Genomic DNA, 22,152 nt, shown 5'->3' with positions numbered 1-22,152 from the left:
AAATGACTATAAAGCTTTGTTCCCCTCTCTCTTGAGTTGGGTCTGTTTTCCTTGTCTTTGTATCTTTAGCCCCAAACTGGACTCGAACACTGACAGTTCCTTGGGTTTCCACAGAGGGGCAATGGCACACGGGGCCAACAGATGGCTAGGGCAGGCTCTGGCCCCAGCTCATGGAACATTCTCTGAGTCACATTGGCAGACCAACCACGGGAAAGTTAGAGCTCTCAGCGGACATCGCCCTGCCCTGCAACTCCACGTCCTCCACACCCAGGTCTCCATGGCTTCTAGAAAGCCGGCTGTTCTTGTTCCAAGGAGCCCAGGTCACTAGACCTGATATTTCTGAGGATCTTTCTCCTGCCCTCTCCATGAGAGAAACTGGGGCTGAAGTACAGCAAATGTTGAGTTACCTTCCAAGCAAATGTCGCGGGCTAGAAAGACAGCACGAGAAGGCAAAAGAGCCCTGGCCGCAGGGTGGACGACTTGAGTGCGAGGCCTGAGCTGTCGTGTCCTAGTCTTGGGTCCCAGCAAATTGCTCCCTGTCCTCAAGCATGGTAATAACGTGTATCCTCATAGAATTTTAATAAGAGGAAATAGTGTAATGGAAGCCCTCTAAGTTATAGAAGGCTACAGTTATTTTTACTAAAGCCCAATCATAGAATAAAGTAAGAACCAAGAGATTTGATGAGCTGTACTCACTCCTTAGGATATTTGGAAAGATGTAAGTCAACAATTTTGACTCTGGAGACCATGATGTTTCAACACTGAGAATAAATTTAGCATTTGGAGTACTGGAAAGAAGAAAGTTTACTCTTACTATCTGGATTTTTCTCCTTGGAAAGTTGACGCAAGGACCTCACCCTACAATATGCACGTATGGATAGAGTTTCCTTCCATGTAACCAACATTTCATGTTTTTTTTTTTTTTTTTTGAGACAGAGTCTCACTCTGTTGCCCAGGCTAGAGTGAGTGCCGTGGCGTCAGCCTAGCTCACAGCAACCTCAAACTCCTGGGCTTAAGCAATCCTCCTGTCTCAGCCTCCCGAGTAGCTGGGACTACAGGCATGCACCACCATGCCCGGCTAATTTTTTCTATATATATATTTTTAGCTGTCCATATAATTTCTTTCTATTTTTAGAGGTGGGGTCTCGCTCTTGCTCAGGCTGGTCTCGAACTCCTGAGCTCAAACGATCCGCCCACCTCGGCCTCCCAGAGAGCTAGGATTACAGGCGTGAGCCACCGCGCCCGGCCTAACATTTCATGTTAATAAATATAACGGATCACATTTTTCACGAGTACATCCCCCGAAAGTTCCCACTGTGGGCAATCGAGGGCCTCACCATCCATTGTGGACAAGAAGATATTTTAATCAGCCTCTTGACACTTTGCTGCAACTCATACAGCTAAATTCCAAAAACAGGAAAGGATTGGGTCCTTCTTATATACTAATCTTTCAAGTCTAGATGGTACCTTACGTGCCCAGGGCTGGAGAGGTTAAAAAAAAAAATACAAAAAAACTATTTCTGTTGATTTTGCTCCTTTCTGTAACACCCAGCACTGGGCAGGGGTCACCTGCTTAGTAACAGCCATAAAGCATCTAAGGACTCATGGATCTAAGGGTGCTCAATTCCCAACTCCTCTCTCTCCTCACAGCAGAAGGAATCACAGTGTCTGACCAGCAAGGTCAAGGACAGGCAGCCCTGCTCCCTCATCAGACTCTGGGTTCCCAGGCTACACTGGCACCTCTCACTCTGTGGCTTCCCTGGTCCTACCTGGTGTCCCCCTGGTTTTGCTTCTCCTCTCTTTCCCTAAGACAGGGCTACTGAGGGGTCTTTCACTTCAGCCCACAAATCTCCATAGCAACTGGGAAACAGATGATGTCATCAGTATTCTCAGGATGGGAAAACGCAGCCTCAGAGAGCCCTGCTGGCTTGCTTTAGGTAGGGACTTGGACTTGGGGCTTCTAACTTTTTAGCCAGGGATCCTGCAGTCCTCAGTTTAGATGGAGCAGATGTCTGGGGGCCCATTCACAGAGGGGGCTAAATAAGGTCAACCAGACCGAGATCCACACACTTGGACCGACTCCCAAAGTGCCTCTCCCCAGAGAAATGGCAACAGTTCTGAAAGGCGGGAGGGGAGAGTGGGAAACGAGGGGCTTCTCAAGTCATCAGACAGGCACTGAAGTACACAAACGACGACTGTGTGACCCCACATTACAGAGACTGGGCTCTGACACAGGGCTGTGTCATTCCTCCTAAATCCCTGTAGGAAATGAGAGATGCAGGAATTAGGATGGAATGTAAACTATTTCTTAAGGAGGCAAGCGAGCACATCTCTTCTTCCAAGAGTTCCCTTCCGGAGAGAACTCGAGCTCATCCTTTCTCCCTGATTCTTAACTGTGGCTACTATGTAGGGCCCCTGTTAACAGGAGAAAAGGGAAGGAGGGGTGACGTGGGGGGAGGCAGGGGAGAGGCACAAAGTCCGAGAAAGCAGGCTCCCCTCCAACCCCACGGTAGGCTCCTTTCCCGATGTGAATTTCATCCCTTTCTCCTGTGACATCTCTGAGCGTCCCCTCCAAGCCAACCTGGCACAAAAGCCCCCTCCTTCTATCTCACCCCCCCCCACTCTTCCTCACTCCCACCCTCGACGCTCATACACATGCAAAGCATGTCCTGATGCCCCTTCATCTGGGACAGGAAAAAGGAACGCATACTTTTCAGTTTTGTCCACCCATGCTGAGAACTGTGCCCCTGGGCTTGGGAGTGGGCGGGCTTCAGGTACCACACGATCGGGAGGTTGGGCCAGATGCGTGGGGAGTGAGATGCTAACAACAGAGCAGGCACGGCCACCATCAGTGGCAGAGCCTGTAGAGCTGGAAAAGACCCCGAAGGCCACACAGGGTGACCTCTCTCCTTCCTGGTGGGAAACGGGGGATCATGTCGGGGGCTCCACATCCACTCAGTGGTGAGGGGTGAGGGGGGAGGGAAGACGGGAGGTAGATGTGGGCCCTGGAAGGTCAGGAGCTCACAGGTGATGGGAGGATGAGACTGGGGTCCGATCTGGAAGCTTCCACAACTCACTGAAGCCCCTCCCAGTGTTCCCAGTGCCCGTTCTGGGACACCAGGCTCTGCTTTTGCCCTTGTCTTTTCGGAAGGAGGGGGAGGATCCTTGCCTGGCCACGTCTCGATTCCCCCGAGTGAAACTGGAGTTATGAACTTGCATTTCTCAGAGCAGTTTTGAGACAAGTGGGGTGTGGGAAGCCACCCAGCACATCACAGGGCCCAGTCAAGTCTGGGACCTCCTTTGTCCTCCTCTCTGGTCTTCCCCTACAAAGTCTGTCCTTCCTTATCCGACTTTTCCAATCCCCTCTTTGGCAGAAATCTCGGGAAACAGTTATTCACTGTCTCCTTCCAAGCAAAACGCTGCCGGAGGCCGGGAAGGTGGCAGAGCCCCGAGGACAGAGGCCAACACTGGGCTGGTGGAGCCTCCGCCGACAAGGTGTGGCCCAGCCAAGCGGAGCAGAGACCCAGGGGCCGTGGTGGCACGTCTGTGCCTTGGCTCCCTTTCCCCGAGTGGGACAGCTGGGGTCCGGGGATTCAGGCTAGTTCTTACCTTGAGAGGCAGAGCCGCAGGTGGGGCAGGGCAGCCCGTGCTGATCTGGACGGCCGGACAGTACCTGTAGAGCCGCGCCCGTGTCGCCCGCACTGGGGTACCTGTGCCTTCCTCCCAGCGCCTGGGGAGCACCTGGCAGGTCGCAGCACCTCTGGTCAGCACGGCCCATTCCCTGTCGTCAGCAGCGTGGTCCAGGGCGGCCCGTGGGATGGAGCATCCCCAGGCATCCCTGCACAGGGGGTCCATGTCCCACGGGCCCTGCGGGGCAGAAGGGACTGGCTGGTGCTTCCAGCCCGTGGAAGAATCGCTGCTTCCATTGCTCATGCCGGGAGCTGGGCTAGGACACCCGCATGGCAGGGGCTGTGGCCGGCCAAGTTTCCTAGTGGCCGGGGCCCGGGGACGTCTGCGATGTGGGGATCCGCAGACACCACTCCTGCTTACGTGCAGGTCCTGGGGTTTTTCCTCCCCCGCCTTCTTTGCCTTCAGAGCAGAGCAACCAAAAGCAGCTGGTCGCTCTGTCCCAGGGCCTGCCTCCTGCGGCGGGCTTGAGGGAGAGGCAGCCAAGCCCTGTGTGCGCCTGAGGTCCCAGCCTGCCAAGAAGCCAGTTCTAGGACTTGGGGGAATGTGTCCCTCCTCCAGGCCCCCTGGGGCTGCTGCTGTGCAGGCCGCAGTGGCTGGAGACTGGGCGGGGAGAGCCGGGGCAGGGGGAGCCCGCAGCTGGATGAAGAGGAAGGAAGTTTTCATCTGCTGCTGCTGAAGCTGCCCAGCCATTTCCTCCAAGGGGGTAGGCTGGTCCTTGCCAGGGTCGAGTTTCAGACCTCGGTGCCCAGGGATGCAAACAGCTGCAGCTGTGGGCAGACGCGACTCAGCCCCATGGTGGCCCCGACGGCCTGAGGACACAAAGGACACACCTTCAGCACCCTGGGGGCATCCTCGAGGAAGGGGGGCTCAGGGGATGATCTTGACCGTGGAACCGGACTCTGCACTCACTCCACAGAATCACAAAAACAGACAGCTCCGTGGAGAATAATCTACCACTAAGGGTGGGAGTGGGGACAGTCAGGACTTGTCCCCTCTCACCTTTGTGTATCTAAATGGCATTACTTTTCCTTAACTGCCTCCTTTCTCATACTCGGAATGAAAACACTATTCATTTCCTGGTTTAATCCTAAATTCTGTATTAGCTATTCCCATTATTTGGTGTCTGACCTGTGAGATACCAAGGTTTATCCATGAAGCCTCCAGTAAACTTCAAAGTGTCCCTTTAATCTACTTTGCTTGCATTACTCTTATTAAATACTTTTAAGACCTTTAAAATAAAAGGTATAACAAATAGTCAGAAACAGCTTTAATGTTTTAATGAATTTCCACTTTAAATCCTGTGGTTATTTAAGGGTTCTCCGGGAGGAGCCTCACAGTCCCACATCAAAATACTCGGTGCTGCGGTTTGACTGTGTCGCCTCCGATGTTCAGGTGTTGCCAATGTGATAGTACGAAGAGGTGGGGCCTCCGGGAGGCGATTAGGTCATAAGGGCCCCTTCCTTCACCAGTAGGATTAAGGCCCTTGTAAAAGAAGTTTCACACGGTGATCAGTGTGTCCTTCTACCTTCCATCCTGCGAGGACACAGTTCCTGCCTCCCGTAGGATGCAGCCCTCCCCAGACAACTCAGCCTGCTGCCGCCTTGATCTTGGACTTCCTGGCCTCCAGAACTGCGAGAAACTAAATTCCTGTTCTTTATAAATTACCCAGTGTCTTGTTATACCAGCACAAAACAGACAAAGACATTTGGCATCACAGCCCCACCAAAAAAGAAAGAACAAGAAAGAGAAAGATGGAAATGAGAAAAGAAGAAATAAGAAAAAAAAAAAAAAATCCAGGTAACAAATCAGGCTGGAGGGTGTTTTCGTTTTTGTTTTGTTTTGTTTAAGTTTATTTATTTTATTTATTTATATATTTTTTTCTCTTTTTAAATTTCAGAATATTATAGGGGTGCAAACATTTTGGTTACATATATTGCCTTTGCATCGTCCAAGCCAGAGCTACAATTTAGCCGTCTTAAATTGTGAGAACATACCAGTGCTTTTTAAAAAATGGAGATCACGTGTTTCTAGCAAATTGTAACAGGTGATTGAAAAGTATAGTAAAAGCAAAGCAGGACAAAAGGAAGAGGAAAAGAAATCACCTGAAAATTCAGTCGAGGAATTCACATTCCCGAGGGTTTCTATAGGCCCCACAGTTCTTATAATGGAAGGGAAGCTTTCTGAGCCACACTGAGCTTGCACCTGAGGAGAAAAGCAGGCACAGGTGAGAAAGCTCTAGTCTCCATCAGTTTGAAATAACTTGACTAAATGGGAACCAGGAAATCATCCGCTGAGACAAAGTGTCCCTGCTCTGCATGGAGCATCGTGTCAAGCCCAGGTGAGTTCTCCTTCCCTTCACTATCCCCTCACATTGGCAGCCATCAAAGGCCATGGGCCCCGGGTGGCCACCGATGGCCAGGCTGAGTCTGTGGAAATACTCAGGATGTTGGTTTTCCTTCGTAAACATCTTCATGTAGGTTTTTCACCCAAAGTTATGGGGGCTTTGCCCACATTTCCAGAGAGCTGACAAATGGCTTGGTCTACGTCTCCCTTAGAAATGTGTTCACAACTGTTTAGACCATGCATGGGCCGCCATAATCCTTTCATAACAAATATCAATACAGAGAAAGTTTTGGCAAAACAATATTATGTCCAAGTATAATTATATGGTGATCACACTAATTTTCACCAAAAATCCTGTGCAAGTGATATCTAGTCCTCTTTGTGTAATTTGCACACTCTCCTCCAAACAACTTGCTTGAACATTGCAATCACTCAACAAATACAAGTTCATTGACTAATTAACTGCCAATAACGGGAGAAACTATGTCTTCAAATAGAACAGGGATTTGGGTGAAAATAAACTGTCATTTTGTTTTAGCTTCTAAAGGTGCCAAACATTACATCAGGTGCTTTACATACTATATTTCACTCAAGGCACAACATGGTCCGGTGAAGTAGGTGGCACCATTTTCATTTTGCAGTCAAGGAACATGAGACTAAGAGAAGTTGAGTCATCAATTGCCCGATGTTTTTTAACCACAGCTGCCCCAAGGATGCAGGGACTTTAAAGAGCTGTCAGATGAGAAGTCTCCCTTCAACTGCCTCACCTCTTTCTGTTTCAAACATCCAACTTCCAAATGAACTGAAGTACCAAAGCCACCATGGTGGTGCTGGTGGTGTGTCCAAGGCACCTCTTTCTTCTTTCTCTTTTTATTTGCAAGCTCACTGCAGAGGGGATTACTGCCCAATATTTCATTTCTAGGTTGTGTGGGTTGGAGGAGAAGTGTAAAGAAATGGCGGGTGACACTTGAGAGCTGACCATGGGGCTGCCTTGGCGGGCACATGTGAGACACCTCCTTAGGACACCCTTAATTATTAGGGGGAACATTTAAGGGCCTCGGGTTCTGTATGAGAAGTGGGGCCAGTGCCAGAGTGCCAGAGAAACATGGGTTACTGCTGTGATGTAAATGGCATCGTGATTGAGAGCACAAGCTTTGGGGCCAGACAGACATTTCTCTGAGCCCTGCTTCTACTGTGTGGCTGTGTGACCTTGGGTGAGTTACTTAACCTCTCTGGTCATCGATGATCAGTTTCCTCTTGACTAAGAAGTAACAAGACCTATTTCATAGGGCTGTGAGGATTAAGCACAGGTGTATATATAAAGGGCTTACTTAGCAAAGTGTCCGGCATATAATAGGTTTTCAATAAATGTTCACTACTCTAAGAATTTATACCCACACATTATTGAGGCCTGGAGAATTGTTCACCCAATCATGAACAATTTGAGTTGCTTCATGCAGGAAATAATTTTTTAAAGCTGCAACGGGCAGACACACACATGTTTTTACACTTCCTGTCTGATGGGTAAGCATCTAAGAACTGAGGAATTAATAGGGATGTGGAAGAGTGAGCAATGGATTTGGGGTCAGGAGATACAGGTTTGAGTTCCGCAGTAACCATGTATTAGGTGTGACTCACAGCAGGTCTCTGAACCTCAGTGGAAATACCTGTAAAACAGTGGAGTGAATTTCTCCCCTTCCTACCTTACAGAATTATTTTGCAGGTCAGATGGGATGGTCTATGTAGGAGTAATTTGTAAACACAAAAGTGATGCACAAAAGTGATATAGGGTCATGGACCCCATAATGATGTTTTGGCCAACACCAGACTGCGTATAGGATAATGGTCCCATTAAGATTATCATGGAGTTGAAAAATCACCTGGTAACGTTGTAGCCATTGTAGAGTTGTAGTGCAATGCATCACAGTTTTGTGAAGATGCTGGTATAAACAGACCTACTGCACGGCCAGTCACATAAAAGTCTAGCACATACAATACATCAGTACATCATACTTGATAATGATAATGAACAACTATGTTACTGGTTTATGTATTTACTATACTATATACCTTTATCCTTATTTTAGAGTATCCTTCTTTTATAAGTATCCTTCTACTTATAAAAACAAAAGTTTACTGTGAAACAGCCGCAGGCAGGTCACATTCTCTCCAAATACCAGGGTGTGGTGTCCCCTCCATTCCTTAACCTTATGCCTTTTTCCTAAACCAACTCGCTTGCGATCCTTTTCCGCCTGTCCCCAACAGGCACGCCCAGTTCATTTCTTCGGGAGATGACACCATGTCAGATATTCCCCCTTGTGGTTATTATTTATGGAAGAACCAGATGGGAAAGCTTGGGAAACAGTCTAATTAGAACGAATCTTTCCTTTCCATCCTGTTTCTATTTCCTTAACAGCCCCGCCCCCACCCCATGCGCACGTGGGCATGTTCTGGGCGCCTCTTTCTGTTCTCAGTCCGTCCGTGCCTACCCTGGCGACTGATCACACGGCAGACTGCTTTTGAAGTAAATGGAAAAAGTGCCTAAAAGGTCCAAGTCCTGGCCGTGGGGAGTTGAAATGCTCTGTTCTGTGTCATGCCCGGACGGCCAGTCCCCTCGTGCATGGTTTCTGAAGCCTGTCACAGTAAGGACGTGCTAAGCGGTGACAGACAGGGTCCTAAAGCCAGACGGGGGCAGGACGCACCCTGCAGAGGGGTCAGGAAGCTGGGCTTGACAGGTAGGAGGTGTTTGTGCAGGAGCCGGGGGCCACACCTCCCCTCCCCACCTCTGATGGCTCCGGGCTGCTCCTGGGTGACGCCGTCCTCACACCACGTGGGCTTGCTGGCAGCTGCCTTCACAAAACTAGATTACAGAAATAGGAATTACTGCTAAGAGCACGTCTCATGAGTAGTCAAGTCTGTTGACTCAGTGATGGCTGCAATTTTATGTCGTGTCCCCATGACACAAGCACTTCCCATTCGCTGTTCGGTGTGATCCCCACCAGGCCACAGGGAGGAAGAAACTGAGGCCCAAGAGGTGCAGCCACTCGCTCAAAGTCACTAACAAGAGGCAAAGCCCAGCACTTGAGCCCTTTTTGTCCTAACTGCGACTCGGGGCTCTGACGTGTGGCTGCTCCGTCCAAAGGCCCCTCGGAGCCGTCCCTGTCCGGCGTGGAGCACTCAGGCTGGGCGAGGACACGGCCAAGCCAAGTGGGCGGATGCAGACAGACACGGGCAGGAGAGCTCCCTCACCTTTGCCTGGAGGACCAGGCTGCAGGGACAACCTCAACGGGGCCGAGCAGGAGAGGAGCAGACGCGCTTATCACGCGTGCTCTGCGCCTTTCAGAAGGAAATCTCAACGACAGGGAAGACAGGCCTTAGTTATCTTCAATGGCCATTTCAAGTGAAAGAATAGTGACAGGCAGGGGGTGGAAAGTGACACTTAAAAGTACCACTGTTGGAAAGCAGAATGCTTTTCTTTAGGTCTTCATGATGGAATCAATGACCTTTGATTCCATTTAGCACACCTATGCAGTAAGGCCTCTTTCCCAACTTACCTTCCCCTGCAGTGGGCAGGCCTTCTTAGTAGGGGAGGAAACGGTCTTTCCATATGGTGCCCGCATGCCCATCAAAATGCCATAGAAACAAAAGTTCTACCCGTACAGATTAATTTCTCTGGGTTGAATATTGTCTTGAGGGCAGGGGTGGATTCTCCTTTGAAATACTATTATAATTACTCTGGAAGGAGAAAGCTCCCAATACCCCTAACATCTTGGAGCAAGTGGTTTTTCTCCGTCTGCTTCCTTGTAGACTGTCCTGGTTCAGCAGCCCCTGGAGCTGGGTGTGGCAGTGCTAGGAGGAGAAAATGGGCCACCAGCCAGCCAGGGACAAGCCTTGGCAGCACCCGACACCCTCAGTGAACTCACCAAAAGTCAAGAATGTGGGCACCTACTAGAGCCCTGGCTCTGTGCAGGTTCATCACGCTCAGTGTTTACAGTGATATTTGTAGAATTTTCCTTTAGTCATTTTCTACTTTTGAAATGCGATGGATGATGTAAAAAATATTTTTAAAAACGAGTTTCATCCTTTCCAGCTCCTTGTTCTTACACATATTCGCACCTAAAGGAAATATACTCATGTGTGTACATACACGTGACTTTGTTTTGCATTCGGTGATAGGAAAAAAACCAGTTAACATTCTTGAAAAAAATCCACCCAAGCAGAAAATTGGGAAGAGCAGCTGCTGTGAGAAGAAGCCGTGTGTACGGGGTACAGATGAGTTCTCATCCCACCCCAGAGGCTCTGTCCTTCCCGGTCACCAGAGGCCCATCTGAGAGGCAGATGCCATGGTGGGGACAGAGACGATGATAGAGGAAGAGACAGGAAGGAACAGCAGTTAGTTTATTTGTTTTAAAAGAAGTTGCTCAAGGGTTTTGAGTCTCTCTATTCCTGATGAGTCACGTACCCACTGCATGGGCAGGACTTGGCTTTGAACTAAGACCTCCCTGCCTCTGCCATTGCCTGGCAGGGATGAGCTTAGGCAAGATGCGTGGGCTCTCTGATCCTCATCTTCTCACCTTCAAAATGATGGTAACAGTAATGTCTGCTTTGCAGAATTGAAGCAAAGACTAAATGAGAGACTAGGTAAGAGAGCAATTTATAGACTGGATATCGCCATGAATAAGTGAGTTATTTTTCCGAATAGGTGGCTTCACTCAAGGTTACAAAATATCCCTGACGACGTGTCTCCCTGGGTGATTCTGACTAACACGAATCTTAAAGGATAAACAGGAATTTGGCAGCTAAAGAGGAGGAGAGAGAGCATTTGTGTTTTGCATGAGCAAAACACACGCACAAAGAAACCACGAGGCATGCAGTTTGCAGGGCAGGCTGGGGCATGCGGACTGCGTGTGCGGGGGGCGGGGGGGGCAGGGAGGGTCCCAGGTGGTTTGGCTCAGTCGTACTAAACGTAAGATTTGAAGCAGACAGTGGCAGGGGCTTCACCCTGGAGGGCACTATGTGTTTTCTCAGGGAGCTTAGATTTTATGTCCAACAACTGTGGTCCCCAACCCCTGGGATGTAAACTGATACTGGTCCCTGGCCTGTTAGGGACCAGGATGCAAAGCTCCATACCTCCCCCTCCCCCACCCCATCCGTGGAAAAATTGTCTTCCATGAAACTTAGGAAGGGTGTGGCATGCAGCAGATGAACTGTGGACGAACGAGGGAAGCTTCATCTGTATTTACAGATGCTCCTCATCACTCACATCACCGCCTGAGCTCCCCTCACCCTATGTCTTCCATGAAACTGGTCCCTGGTGCCAAAAAGGTTGGGGACCACTGCCCTAGAACACTGTTTTGTCTGTTGGGTTCAGTGAAATTTTAACAGACATAAATTTTTTAAAAGTTTCTTTAGTCAAGTAAGTTCTGGAAATAATGAAGTACATAGTTAATCCTGTTTCTTTACTGCAGGACTTGTCAGAGCCTTCAACATGCTAACGTGAACCACAGATGATCTTTCTTGCCTTCTCACCATTCAAGGATTTCCATGTTCTCATGTCACACATTGGGAAATTCTGGGACCATCAGCGGCCATAGCTTAGGCTCATACAACAGGTCTGTGCTTATAAACGTCACTGTGGCTTTACCAGCTTTTCCTGATCTCCCGTACACTTGCCAAAGACACCCCTCCAAAGCTCCTCTTCACACGGGCCACTGCTTCTTCTCCTCCATGGAGGAACTCACCTCCTACAGAAAGGACTATGTCCAAGCCTTTTACTCCCCTCTAACACACCTGTGTCTACTGACTGTGACCTTGCTAGTCCCAGAGATGTCGCTCCTCCTTCCTAAAGTGAATGCCACCATTTGAGTCTATGATGAGGGAAGAATAGTCAGCGAAATGAGGCCACCTGTGCAAGGTCGGAGAGTTAGTAAAAGGCAGAGCTCCAGCTAACACCCAAGTCTCCTGCCACCCGGGCGAGGGCCCTATCCCCAGGCCACGCCGCCATCCTGTACCTCCCATTCTGCAGTCTTAGTCCCAGAGTGGTTCCAGTACCTGACACACGCACGTCATTCATCCATTTTTTATACTGGCACAAAATCATTTAACCACATTTTGAATGCTTATTGGCATTAATCTGTCACATTCCTTTTACTAGAATTATTTTGTTTTCTTCCCTTTCCATTGCACGGTTGCTTCAACACAAACCACTCCAGGCCTAGAACTACGCAGGGATTCGTAGAATGCCTTTTGTTCTGACAATTCCGACTAAAGCTCATTTATTCAGCTGCCTTTTCCAGTGTTTCTAATTTTTTCCCTGCATTTTCTCTGGGTTTCCACCATGCCAGGGGGGCCTCAGTGGGGGAAAATCAAGGGGGTCCCACAGCTGTAGAGCCCACGAAGCAGGTGGCTGAGCTGTGCCGATGTTTCAGCAGGTAGCAAACAGATCTGCTTTCATTCCTGTGTCCTGTCATGCATCACAACCATGGAACCAAACACACCCACTGTGTTCACTGCACTGAAAGTTTCTGCATTTACAAACAACATCTGAAAAAAATATCCATTTACAGCCCTCCTAGAGCAGGGCCCCTTGGCGTCAACTCAAGTCAACACCTTTCTTTCTCCATTGCTCATTTCTCCTGGGATTTAGAGTAAAGCCGTTCTTAGCCTGTTGCTTTTTTTCCAGGTACTGTGGGTAGAATTAATTTTTGTTTGGTTGGTTTTAAACCCATGTTTAAAATCTGTACAACTATTTTTAAAGTTTCTGAAACTCATCGCTGTGTTAATCACTTTTTCCAGGCACTATTTCAATCCAGATAATTTGAAGGAGCTGGGCCTTAGAGCTTCAGAGCTGGCTCACACGTGGTCTGAGAAGAAGGTTTGCTCACCAAGTTTGCAGCAATCTGATTTGGAAGGAATGAGAGGTTGTTTGTGTTTAAAAATAGCCTGCTGAATATGGGAGGCTTTTTCCAATTACTGTGGAAAGATGCTTTCAGGCCTGATTAGCCCCCAAGCCACAAATTATAAATGTTTTATAGCTTGTGGGCATTGATATATTCTATGATAACTTGTGTCATTCATTCAAAAACTGTAATAATTTAGACATGACAAACCCAAGGCTGAACTATTTGATAAGTCAAATATTGTTAATTCTTAATAAAAAATTACTATATATAACTTAGTGCAATTATACATTTATAAAGCCCTTTTTCCTCCTCCTCAAAAAAAAATATATATATATATCTGCTGAATCACTTTGTCCTTCCAGCAGCTTTTCTTCTGAGTTCTTTCCATCCCTTGTACTGGTGCTAGGGATATTTGCCCAAAACACGGATCCCAGCAATTTTGAGGTTTTTTGCTCAAATTATTTCATGTTTCCCCATTGCCCATAAAGTCTGATCTCCTCACTGTGACATTCAGTCCTCCCCACAATCTGGTCTCTGACTTTCCAGTTTTATGTGCCTCTAATAACACTTTATTGCTTCCACCCTACTACCTGCCTCCTTCTCAATAACAAACACTCAGCAAATATTTATTGAGCATCTATTATATGCCTCAAACTTCGCTAAGTGCTAGGTTAATGTGGTGAATAAAAGAGTATATCCACAGGTCTTGTGTAGCTTTCAATTCAGTGAGTAAGGGAGACAATAACATAATTAAAAAGCAAAGCAATTCATACATATGAGTTGTGATAAGTGTCATAAAAGAAAAAAACAGGTAGAGTGACAGGGAGTCACTGGGGGAAGGCACTTCCCTGGGGATTAAAGAGAACTTCCTTAGGAGGTTGCAAGGTAGAGCATAGACAGAAGTCCCTGAATGGGACATGTTTGCAAAGTGGGCCATGGAAGGGAACGTATTCACAGGTTAGGAGAGTATGATGTAGACATCTTTGGAGGGGGACGTTATTCAGCCTATCACGGTCACTAACTGGAAAACTGACTATTGGATTTGATAACAGAATTGGAATGAGAAAATATACTTTTATGAGAAGATGGTTTGGAATTGGTTGAGGAATGAATGAGAAAACAAAGAAATATAGAGATGATCCTTTAGAGAAGTTCTGCTTTGATGGGTGGTAGCTTGAGGATTTGGGGATGGAGGTAGCAGAGCATGTGTATACTCCAAGACTGATCTAGGAGTGAGGGAGAGATTGATTCTGCAGGGGAATTGGAAGCTGAGCTTACTTGAGAAGTGGAAGAACATTGACAAGCAGCTGAGAGCTCATCTGAAGTCTGAAATCGTGAATGTCGAATGAAAGAAGTATTAATAATATAACTTTCTGCAGTTGTGCTCAGGCATGGAGAACGCTGAAGGCTGAGTTTATCTGAGAAGCTATGGCGGATAAAGGAATTCATGGCACTTGTAAAAAGTGATTAGAATGGTGGAATATGGAAATGAACCTGGGCAAGAAGGGAGGCATTTATGAGGCTATTGATGGATAGTGAGAAAGCAGGAGGATCAATGAAGTGGAGACCATGATGAGCTTGAAGGACTTTTCTAGTAGGAACACCTGAACAAACTTACTAGCAGGAAATGGGATGGCCCAAGAGCTTGATGTTGGCCTTCAAGATTTTAGAGGTGGTGTAATGGTCCATGCTGCAACTACTACAGTGGGTGATTGACGTTGAGGGAAAGAAAAGAGAATTTGAGATAAGGAGGAGAACTTGAGATGCCAAAGAATCGAAATGGCCTTTCCTGGGAACGTTGAAGTTACAAAGAATGATGACAAAATCTGGGGTGTAGAGGAAGACAGGGAAGCAGGAACTGAAGTCTTCAGTGAATGAACAGGAGTGTGAGGGAGATGACAGGAACAACGGAGATGATGTACCCAAGTCACACAAACCTCAAAGGGCAACGTTTCTGCAGGAAAAAGGGAACACTGGTCTGGGGTGACAGAGGGACAAAAGGACACTCACATGGTTATGTGGAGTGTGGGGAAAAAAACAGCCTTTGATGGGCCTGGAAGAAGTGTGTTCAGGAAACCACCACACTTCAGAATGGAGACAAAGGATGTTGCAAGGGGAGATTGTGAGATGGGAAAGTTTTAGGAGAAGCAGAAGGAGGACTTGGCCAAATTGGGGCTATAGAGTGAGGCGTGGCAGTGAGCACCAAGGTGACAGTGGGTGATGGGATGCTGGGACCTGATGAGCGACTGAGGCAAAGGGAGATTTGCACGTGGGATGGGCGTGAAGGCCTGTTAGAGGAGGATCGGCTCTGGTGGTCTGGGACCACCGTCCTGCCCTTGTCATCCAGGGTAGCAAATCCCCTCAGACACCCAGCATGAATGTGTTCCTGCTGCATCTGTGTCCTCATAGTCCTCCAGCATTCTAGATTTTTCCACTTCTGAACTTTAGCCCCAGCACTCTCCGCGTGAGGTGCCCTTACCTGCTCGTGCCACCTATTTTAGTCCCATCTATCTTCAGTGTCCGACACAAGTGCCACCCTTTCTGCAATGTCCTCCAAGAGCCTCCCAATCAGAGACAACTTCTCCTGCTTCTGAATTTATGTAAGCAGAACGGGATATGGAATTTGAGATGGAATGTTTTCAAACAATGTTTTCCCTCCTCGGCAGAAAACTTTGTTCCTGGGTATTCTTGGGGGAGGGGGATGTAGCAAGAAGGGAGGCCCCTGTGGTTCTAAGGAAACAAGGGGGACACCTTAGCTCAGAGTGTTCAGATGCCTGGGGTCATCTGGCCGGGCCCATAGGAGCCTGTTCTTAGAAAGGGAACAGGAGTGAAGACTTGTATAGAACCACAACCCAGATTCAAAGCCTGACTTTAGTCCCCTCCTGGGTGGGAACATCACCCACCTGTCCCAGAGCACCTCTCCTGCCCAGTGGCTGGTGACACAGTGTCTTGCCATAGCTGCAGGTGCCAGCTCTGTTGATTTCCATGATCCCCAGCAAGGAACCTTGTGCCTATGGGGTTGATGCTCAACATAAGTTTGTTAAGTTAATAAAACATCTTCTGAGTACGTACGACAGACATTACCCCCTGTACTTTAGTCCTGGAGATTCTGAAGTGGAACAAGGTCAAGGTGATTTCCTTACACTTAAACAGTAACTGACAGGGGAAGCAAGAATCCAGGCTCCTCGTGCACTGGCATCTTTGCTATTTGTTTTAGCTCAGCTCCACGGCTCCCCTGAAGAACAGAATGAGAGTCTGTCACCAAGGAGACACCTTGCAGAAAAGAAAGCTGAGATTTTGTGACTCCCTACGAACATTTTCCCTTTGCAGAGAGCTTGCATAAACAAAAGGCCACTTAAAAATACTCTCCTGTTGTAAACATTACAATAACAGCAGCGTATAAACTGCAGTGAATGTGTGCACAACCTGGAGATAATATGCACAAATCAAAGTAGTTGTAGAGTGAGGTTAGGATTATGAGTAATTCCCTCCTGACTTTCTGCAAAAATTAATTCACTATTTTTATATTATATTTTCAATAGATATGCTTAAGAAAATCCTCAACTTTATAATAAGGCACTTTGTTATATAAAGGTATTATAACAATGCTATAATAATAGCATTCATTTAATTGATGTTAAAAAGATAAAAAGCATTTTCTCGTTTCTGCCCCTGGAATGCAGGAAGGATGTTCATTAGGACAAGGCAGCAGTAGAGGCCCTTGCAAAGCTGGGGACATTCCAGTTGGGATGCAAAAGGACCTCAGTATTAGTTGGGGATCCTAGGGTTCAAAGGTCACAGCAATGAGTAGGAAGCTGAAGAGATGACTAAGGAGCGAGCTGGGGAGAATGGGAGGGAGGTGAAGTTGCCTGTGAATTTAGCTTCACATCACTGTCTTCCAATGTGACCCACTGCCGGTCTCTTCTTGCCCAGCTCTCATCAACTGTCACCCTGACACCTCCAGTTGGCGGTTCCTGAGGGAATTCTGACTACAACGGATGAAATCTCAGGACGTTCCAATCCATCAGCTGTAGGGACTCAAGTTAGCCTTGCTGCCATAGGCCGGAAGGTTCGGGGGCCCAAGGTATCCTCACGTGTCCTAAGTCAAAGCCTGCCCCCGAGTCTTGCGTGTAGGAGAAGCTTAGTAAAAGTTAAGCCCGACCAAATTAATTTCTGCTCTTAGAAGTCAGGTTAGTGGTTTCCTTTTGGGTGGATGGGTAGTAACTAGAAGGAAGAAAGAATGCATTTCTGGAGAGGTTGGAAAGTTCTCTTCCTTGACCTGAGTGTTACCTGGGTGTGTTCAGTTTGTGCAGATTCATTAAGCTCTTGTACACTTATGATATGGGAATTTATTTGTATATATGCTATAATTCAACAAAAAGTTAAAAGGAAGGAAGAAAAGAAGGAAAGGAGGGCGGAAAGAAGGAAGGAAGAAATGGAAATCTAGTGATAAAACTAGATTGAGGAGCTTGAGTCTGATTCAGTAGGCAATTGGGTGCCACTCCAGGTTGCTTAGTCGGGTATGACATGAAATTAGCACTATTAGAGGAAGATGAATTTCACCAAGGAGAACAGTTTAAATGGGATGAGACTGAAGCCAGGAAAGTGAGGGAAGGGTTACAGTGACCTGAATCTGAATGATTGGGGCTCACACTATATTGGGAGGACAGGGGTGATATTTAAAAGAGTAGTGGGGCCATTCTCTGCACGGGAAGGCAGTTTTAAGGCAAACTGTTACATAAATGAAGCAATATTCAGCACATGCTGTAGGCTGTTTTACATAAGCTGGTATTTAATATCACATTGCACACCCGCTTTGCTTTAATTGTAATAATGATTCTTGCCACTATGAGTTGGACAGAACATAGGACAGACCACTTAGATGTGCTCAGTTCCAAATCTGAGCATCACAGCTCTGGGCCTAACCAGCCTCTGTTCTCCTACATATCCCATTTTTCAGGAGTCACAGAGTGAGGGCATCTGGGTGACTCTAACACAGACCAACTGGTTGGCAGCACGAGCCTCGCTTTTTTGCTTTGTTTTGTTTTGACTTGGTTTTTGTTTCATCGTGATAATGTTGGTATCACATGCTTAGCCTGCCAGATAAAACCAAACTTTTTAGGACCCGTTCAAAAGATTAATTGAACGGCTGAATGTTTGCCATTGAAGAGGTTATTGCTTTCTGTGGCACAGAATGGAGATTTTAAAGACTGGATCGGACAGATTGATGCGCATCCTTCTGAAAAACAATATGGAAAACGTACTGGCACAGCGTCCTTAGTAGAATTTGGATTTATGCAAAACTTTCATTTTCCACAAGGCAAAATTAACAAACTCAGAATGACACAAATTTGTTGAAATGTAATGCAAACTAAACATTTTAGTGCATCTTCCCACGTTTCGACAGAATGTTGATATTTAAATTCATATTAGGCACCTCATTTAATTTCTGCATGATGATCCAATGGGCAGAAAAAGATGAATCTCTGACACACTGACTTTTTTTCAACTCCCGGGAGGAAAACAAAGGTTCACAGTCAGAGATGAGGGAGGAGTTCATCCGGTTCATCACTTTACATAAATCTGTAATTATGCACAATAAGTGATTTGTATGTACAGCGCTAACTGTATTAGTATTATTAAGCTTTGCTCTGATGCCAGTCATTGAAACATAATCTAATTTTATTAAGTTCCTCAGAGCCTTGGAGCATGTTAGTTACAAGCCGGTTCTCTGCTCATTAGCATTGACCTTCATAGTTTGTTTATTTGGAAATTTTTGTTTTTTTGGCCTCCTGCCCCCAAGTTAACACGCCTTTGTTTCATAATCTATACTGTCATTGTGCCCTCTTGACCCAGAAGAGAGGCAGATGAATGGAAGTATTGATACCAGCTTTACAGCTTCTGCACACAGGCAATGGGCCTGAATTCCTACTACTTGGCTCTGATTTCTTTGGAAACAAGGGAGACAGGAGAAAGAGAAGAATTGAGCAGGTATACAGGCTTTCATGGACCCATGATTAAGCACTGTTATGTGCAATGTAATTAAACAGTCAGGGCACATAATAAGTCCAATGTTAATATCATTTATTATTATCGTTGTTCTTGTCTCTTGGTATTTCTTGGCACCTCTACTTTTATAATTAAATTATAAAAAGCTCAAAGGAATGTAACAATCACCCTCACAATAGCTACTATGAAATTATGTTACGCAAACTACCTGACAACTTGGGAAATGATTATATTATATCAATAATTTTAAAAGAAAACAAGCAGAAATAAAATTAAATGTATATCTCAATTATAGTAATGTATAAATATGGAAGCTTGGGACAAAACATAAAGGAACTTATGTAAATAAATTGTGGTAGGGTTTGGGGCAGTTTTTGTTTTCTTTATTCAAAGGGTTATTTAATATCATTGTGCTTTAAATTAGTGTTTTTCTGTTTTATCTTTTTCTATTCTTTTCCTTCAACATTTTAGTGTTTTTATTTTTTAGGTGTGTCTCATAAGTAGTATATAGCTGGAACTTTTTTTCTCCAATGTGACCATCTCCCTCTCTCTTTGGTTTACTTTTAACTTGTAAGATGATAACATTTATATTCACTGTGCTTATTGATATGTTTAGACTTGTTTATACCATATTAATTTATTGTTGCTTACCCTACTTCTTCTATGCCTCTTTTACCCCTTTCCCTGCCTTTAAAAAAATTAATAAGATTTTTATTCATCTGTTTTTCTTATCCTTTGTTATTTTTGTGCTTCGGGTTTGGAAGGTTAATATTGTATTACTATTTTTGTATGGTTTTCCTTGAAATTTGAATAAACAAAGCCCAAGTGTAATCAATATCTTAATTCTCCTCCAAAAGTACAAGAACCTTGGCATGCGTTATTCCACAGTGAGACATCATAATTTTTATTATAAACCACATGTTTTCTAATGTATTTATTTACCATTCCTTCTTGCATTCCAGCTTGTCCTTCTGGAATAATTTTCCTTTATCTTGAAGTGCATCCTTTAGAAATTTCTTTAGCAAAAGTCTGCTGGTGGCAACTTCCCCAGCCTTTCATTGTCTAAAATAGTTCATTCTTGAGACAGTTCTTCTGGGTTTTCATTCAGCTGTTGATGATATTATTTCACAGTATCTGGCTTTCTTTTATTGTGCTGAGACATTTTGTGTGTTTGATTGCCACACCTCTGTGGGTGGTCCACCTTTTCTCTTTGGCTGCTTTTAAGATTTTTCTCTTTGCTTATGATATTTTGCAGTTTCACTATGGTGTATCTAGGTGTACTTTTATTTTTATTTATCCTTTTTGGTAAGTTTTCCATACATATATATATGTCTCTCATCAGAAACCTATTTTTTCTTAAATTATCACCTCTCCTCCATCCTTTCTATTCTATACCTCTGTGATTCTGATTACACATACGGTGAGACTTACCATTCTATCCTCCATATTCCTTCATCTTTTCTCCCTATTTTCTATGTCTAGGCTTTATCAACATGCTTATGAGTTTTGAGTCATTTCTTCCTAGCTGTGTGATTTGAGGTAAGTTACTCTACTTTTTTTGGTCTCAGTTTATTAAAATGGGAACAAAATACAGTGTCTTCTTCATATGGTTATTGTGAGGAATAAGTAAATCAATACATGTAATACACGAAGAACAATGCTCATCATAAATGCCAGCTATTATTATGATTATTATATTCTAGTTGAGTAAACCTAGATGAAACATAGATACAGCTGATTACTAGAAAACAAAATTATAAAATCTAAATTCCCTGGTACCGGCAGAGTAGAAGCCTAACTGCCTAAACAAGCTTGAATCCTATTTTTGAACAATTTCAACATTCACTTGCTAGCATCTCTGTTCACGTACTGTGCTTTCCTTAGAACAGTTTAAGTTGATATTAACAGAATTTCTCAGGGTTAAAGTTAATAGAATATATGGGGTTCTGCAAATATCTTTTCAAAAAGATAGATGGGCAAAACCTTTCTGATTGCACTGTTTACTCCAATTTTGGATTCAAATTGTGACTCCTACTTAGCCAAGGAATGATATACAGTCTCACCATGAATCCAGTATATTTCATTAGCTTACCAGAAATACTAAAAATAAAATTATTTTCACCAGTTAATGGTCTTTATTTCTGTTTATAACACACAGTGAATAAATGTGAAAGAAATGTCAAAGTGGAAGCCATTCTTTTTCCAAAAGAATCACAAATTGCTGAGGATCTGGGTGCTGGCTCTTTCTAACTTCCATGTTTGCTGCACTGTCCAATATGGTAGCCAACAGCTATATGTGGCCATGGAGCACTTGAAATAAGCTTACACAAATTGAGATATTCTATAAGTGTAAATACCTGCTGGATTCCAATTCTTTATATGAAAGAAAGAATAGTGTAGAATGTCTTTATTAATTTTTATATTGATTAGATATTTGGATGTTAATGATATGGATATATTAGTTTGAGTAAAATATATTATTAAAATTAATTTTACCTGTTTCTTTTTACTTTTTAAAATGTGGCTATTAGAAATAATGTATTGTAAATGACAAATGTGGCTCACATTGTATTTCTATTGGACAGCACTGGTCCACACAGCGTCAGTAAATCCTTTCTGACACAGCCCTTACAACTCCCAAGTATGAGAGAGTCATCAGTCTCCTTCATTGAGTGGGTACAGGGACCAAGAAAATGGCATTTTCAGTTTCTAAAATGAACAGCTCTGCAGTTCCAACTTAAAAATTGGTGCAGAGCCAAACTGATGATCTTACTTCACTTTGACTGCATTTGCTATGTGTGTGGACAAGGTGTTAGTTATCTCAACACCCAAATAAGGTTTTTCAGAATTTGCTCATACTTTTAATCTCACTTAGCTTGTATTGGAGGCAGAGGACTCAGTGGGCAGAGAGAGGAGAACAGAGAGGGCGGAAAGACACGGATGCCTCACTCATTTAAATTCACTGGAAAATTAAAATTGTTTTAATCATCAGATTGTCTGGATAAACAGACGGTAGCATATAATTTAGGTAAAGGTCAATGATAGAGGGAAAGATTCCCTGGGGTAATTATTTGGATACTCACGTAGTCAGCATGATCCACCAAATCCCCCAGTACTTACAGAATCCTTCTCTTGGGAGTGTTTCTAACAGGGATCTATGCATTTGACTACACGTCCAATCCACCTCTCACAAGGGGACACTGTCAGT

At 45.0% G+C, this 22,152-nt stretch overlaps 1 protein-coding gene across 2 annotated transcripts in view; it reads right to left on the bottom strand.

The window, feature by feature from the left end:
* PSD3 (pleckstrin and Sec7 domain containing 3) overlaps positions 1-4,209 on the bottom strand; it is a 435,489-nt gene extending 431,280 nt beyond the window's left edge. The window contains exon 1 of one of the 2 annotated variants that reach the window (XM_069484900.1): positions 3,610-4,209. In XM_069484900.1, coding sequence (XP_069341001.1) covers positions 3,610-3,933 — 324 coding nt within the window. In that variant the 5' untranslated portion in view covers positions 3,934-4,209. The remainder of the gene's footprint in view (positions 1-3,609) is intronic. The other variant, XM_069484898.1, reaches the window with a different exon arrangement.
* Between the last annotated feature and the right edge of the window lie 17,943 nt (positions 4,210-22,152).

The sequence above is a fragment of the Eulemur rufifrons genome, chromosome 12, assembly GCF_041146395.1.
Source record: "Eulemur rufifrons isolate Redbay chromosome 12, OSU_ERuf_1, whole genome shotgun sequence".
NCBI lineage: Eukaryota > Metazoa > Chordata > Mammalia > Primates > Lemuridae > Eulemur > Eulemur rufifrons.
The sequence above is the reverse complement of the archived record's forward strand: the minus strand, read 5'-3'. Positions and strand labels throughout refer to the sequence as shown.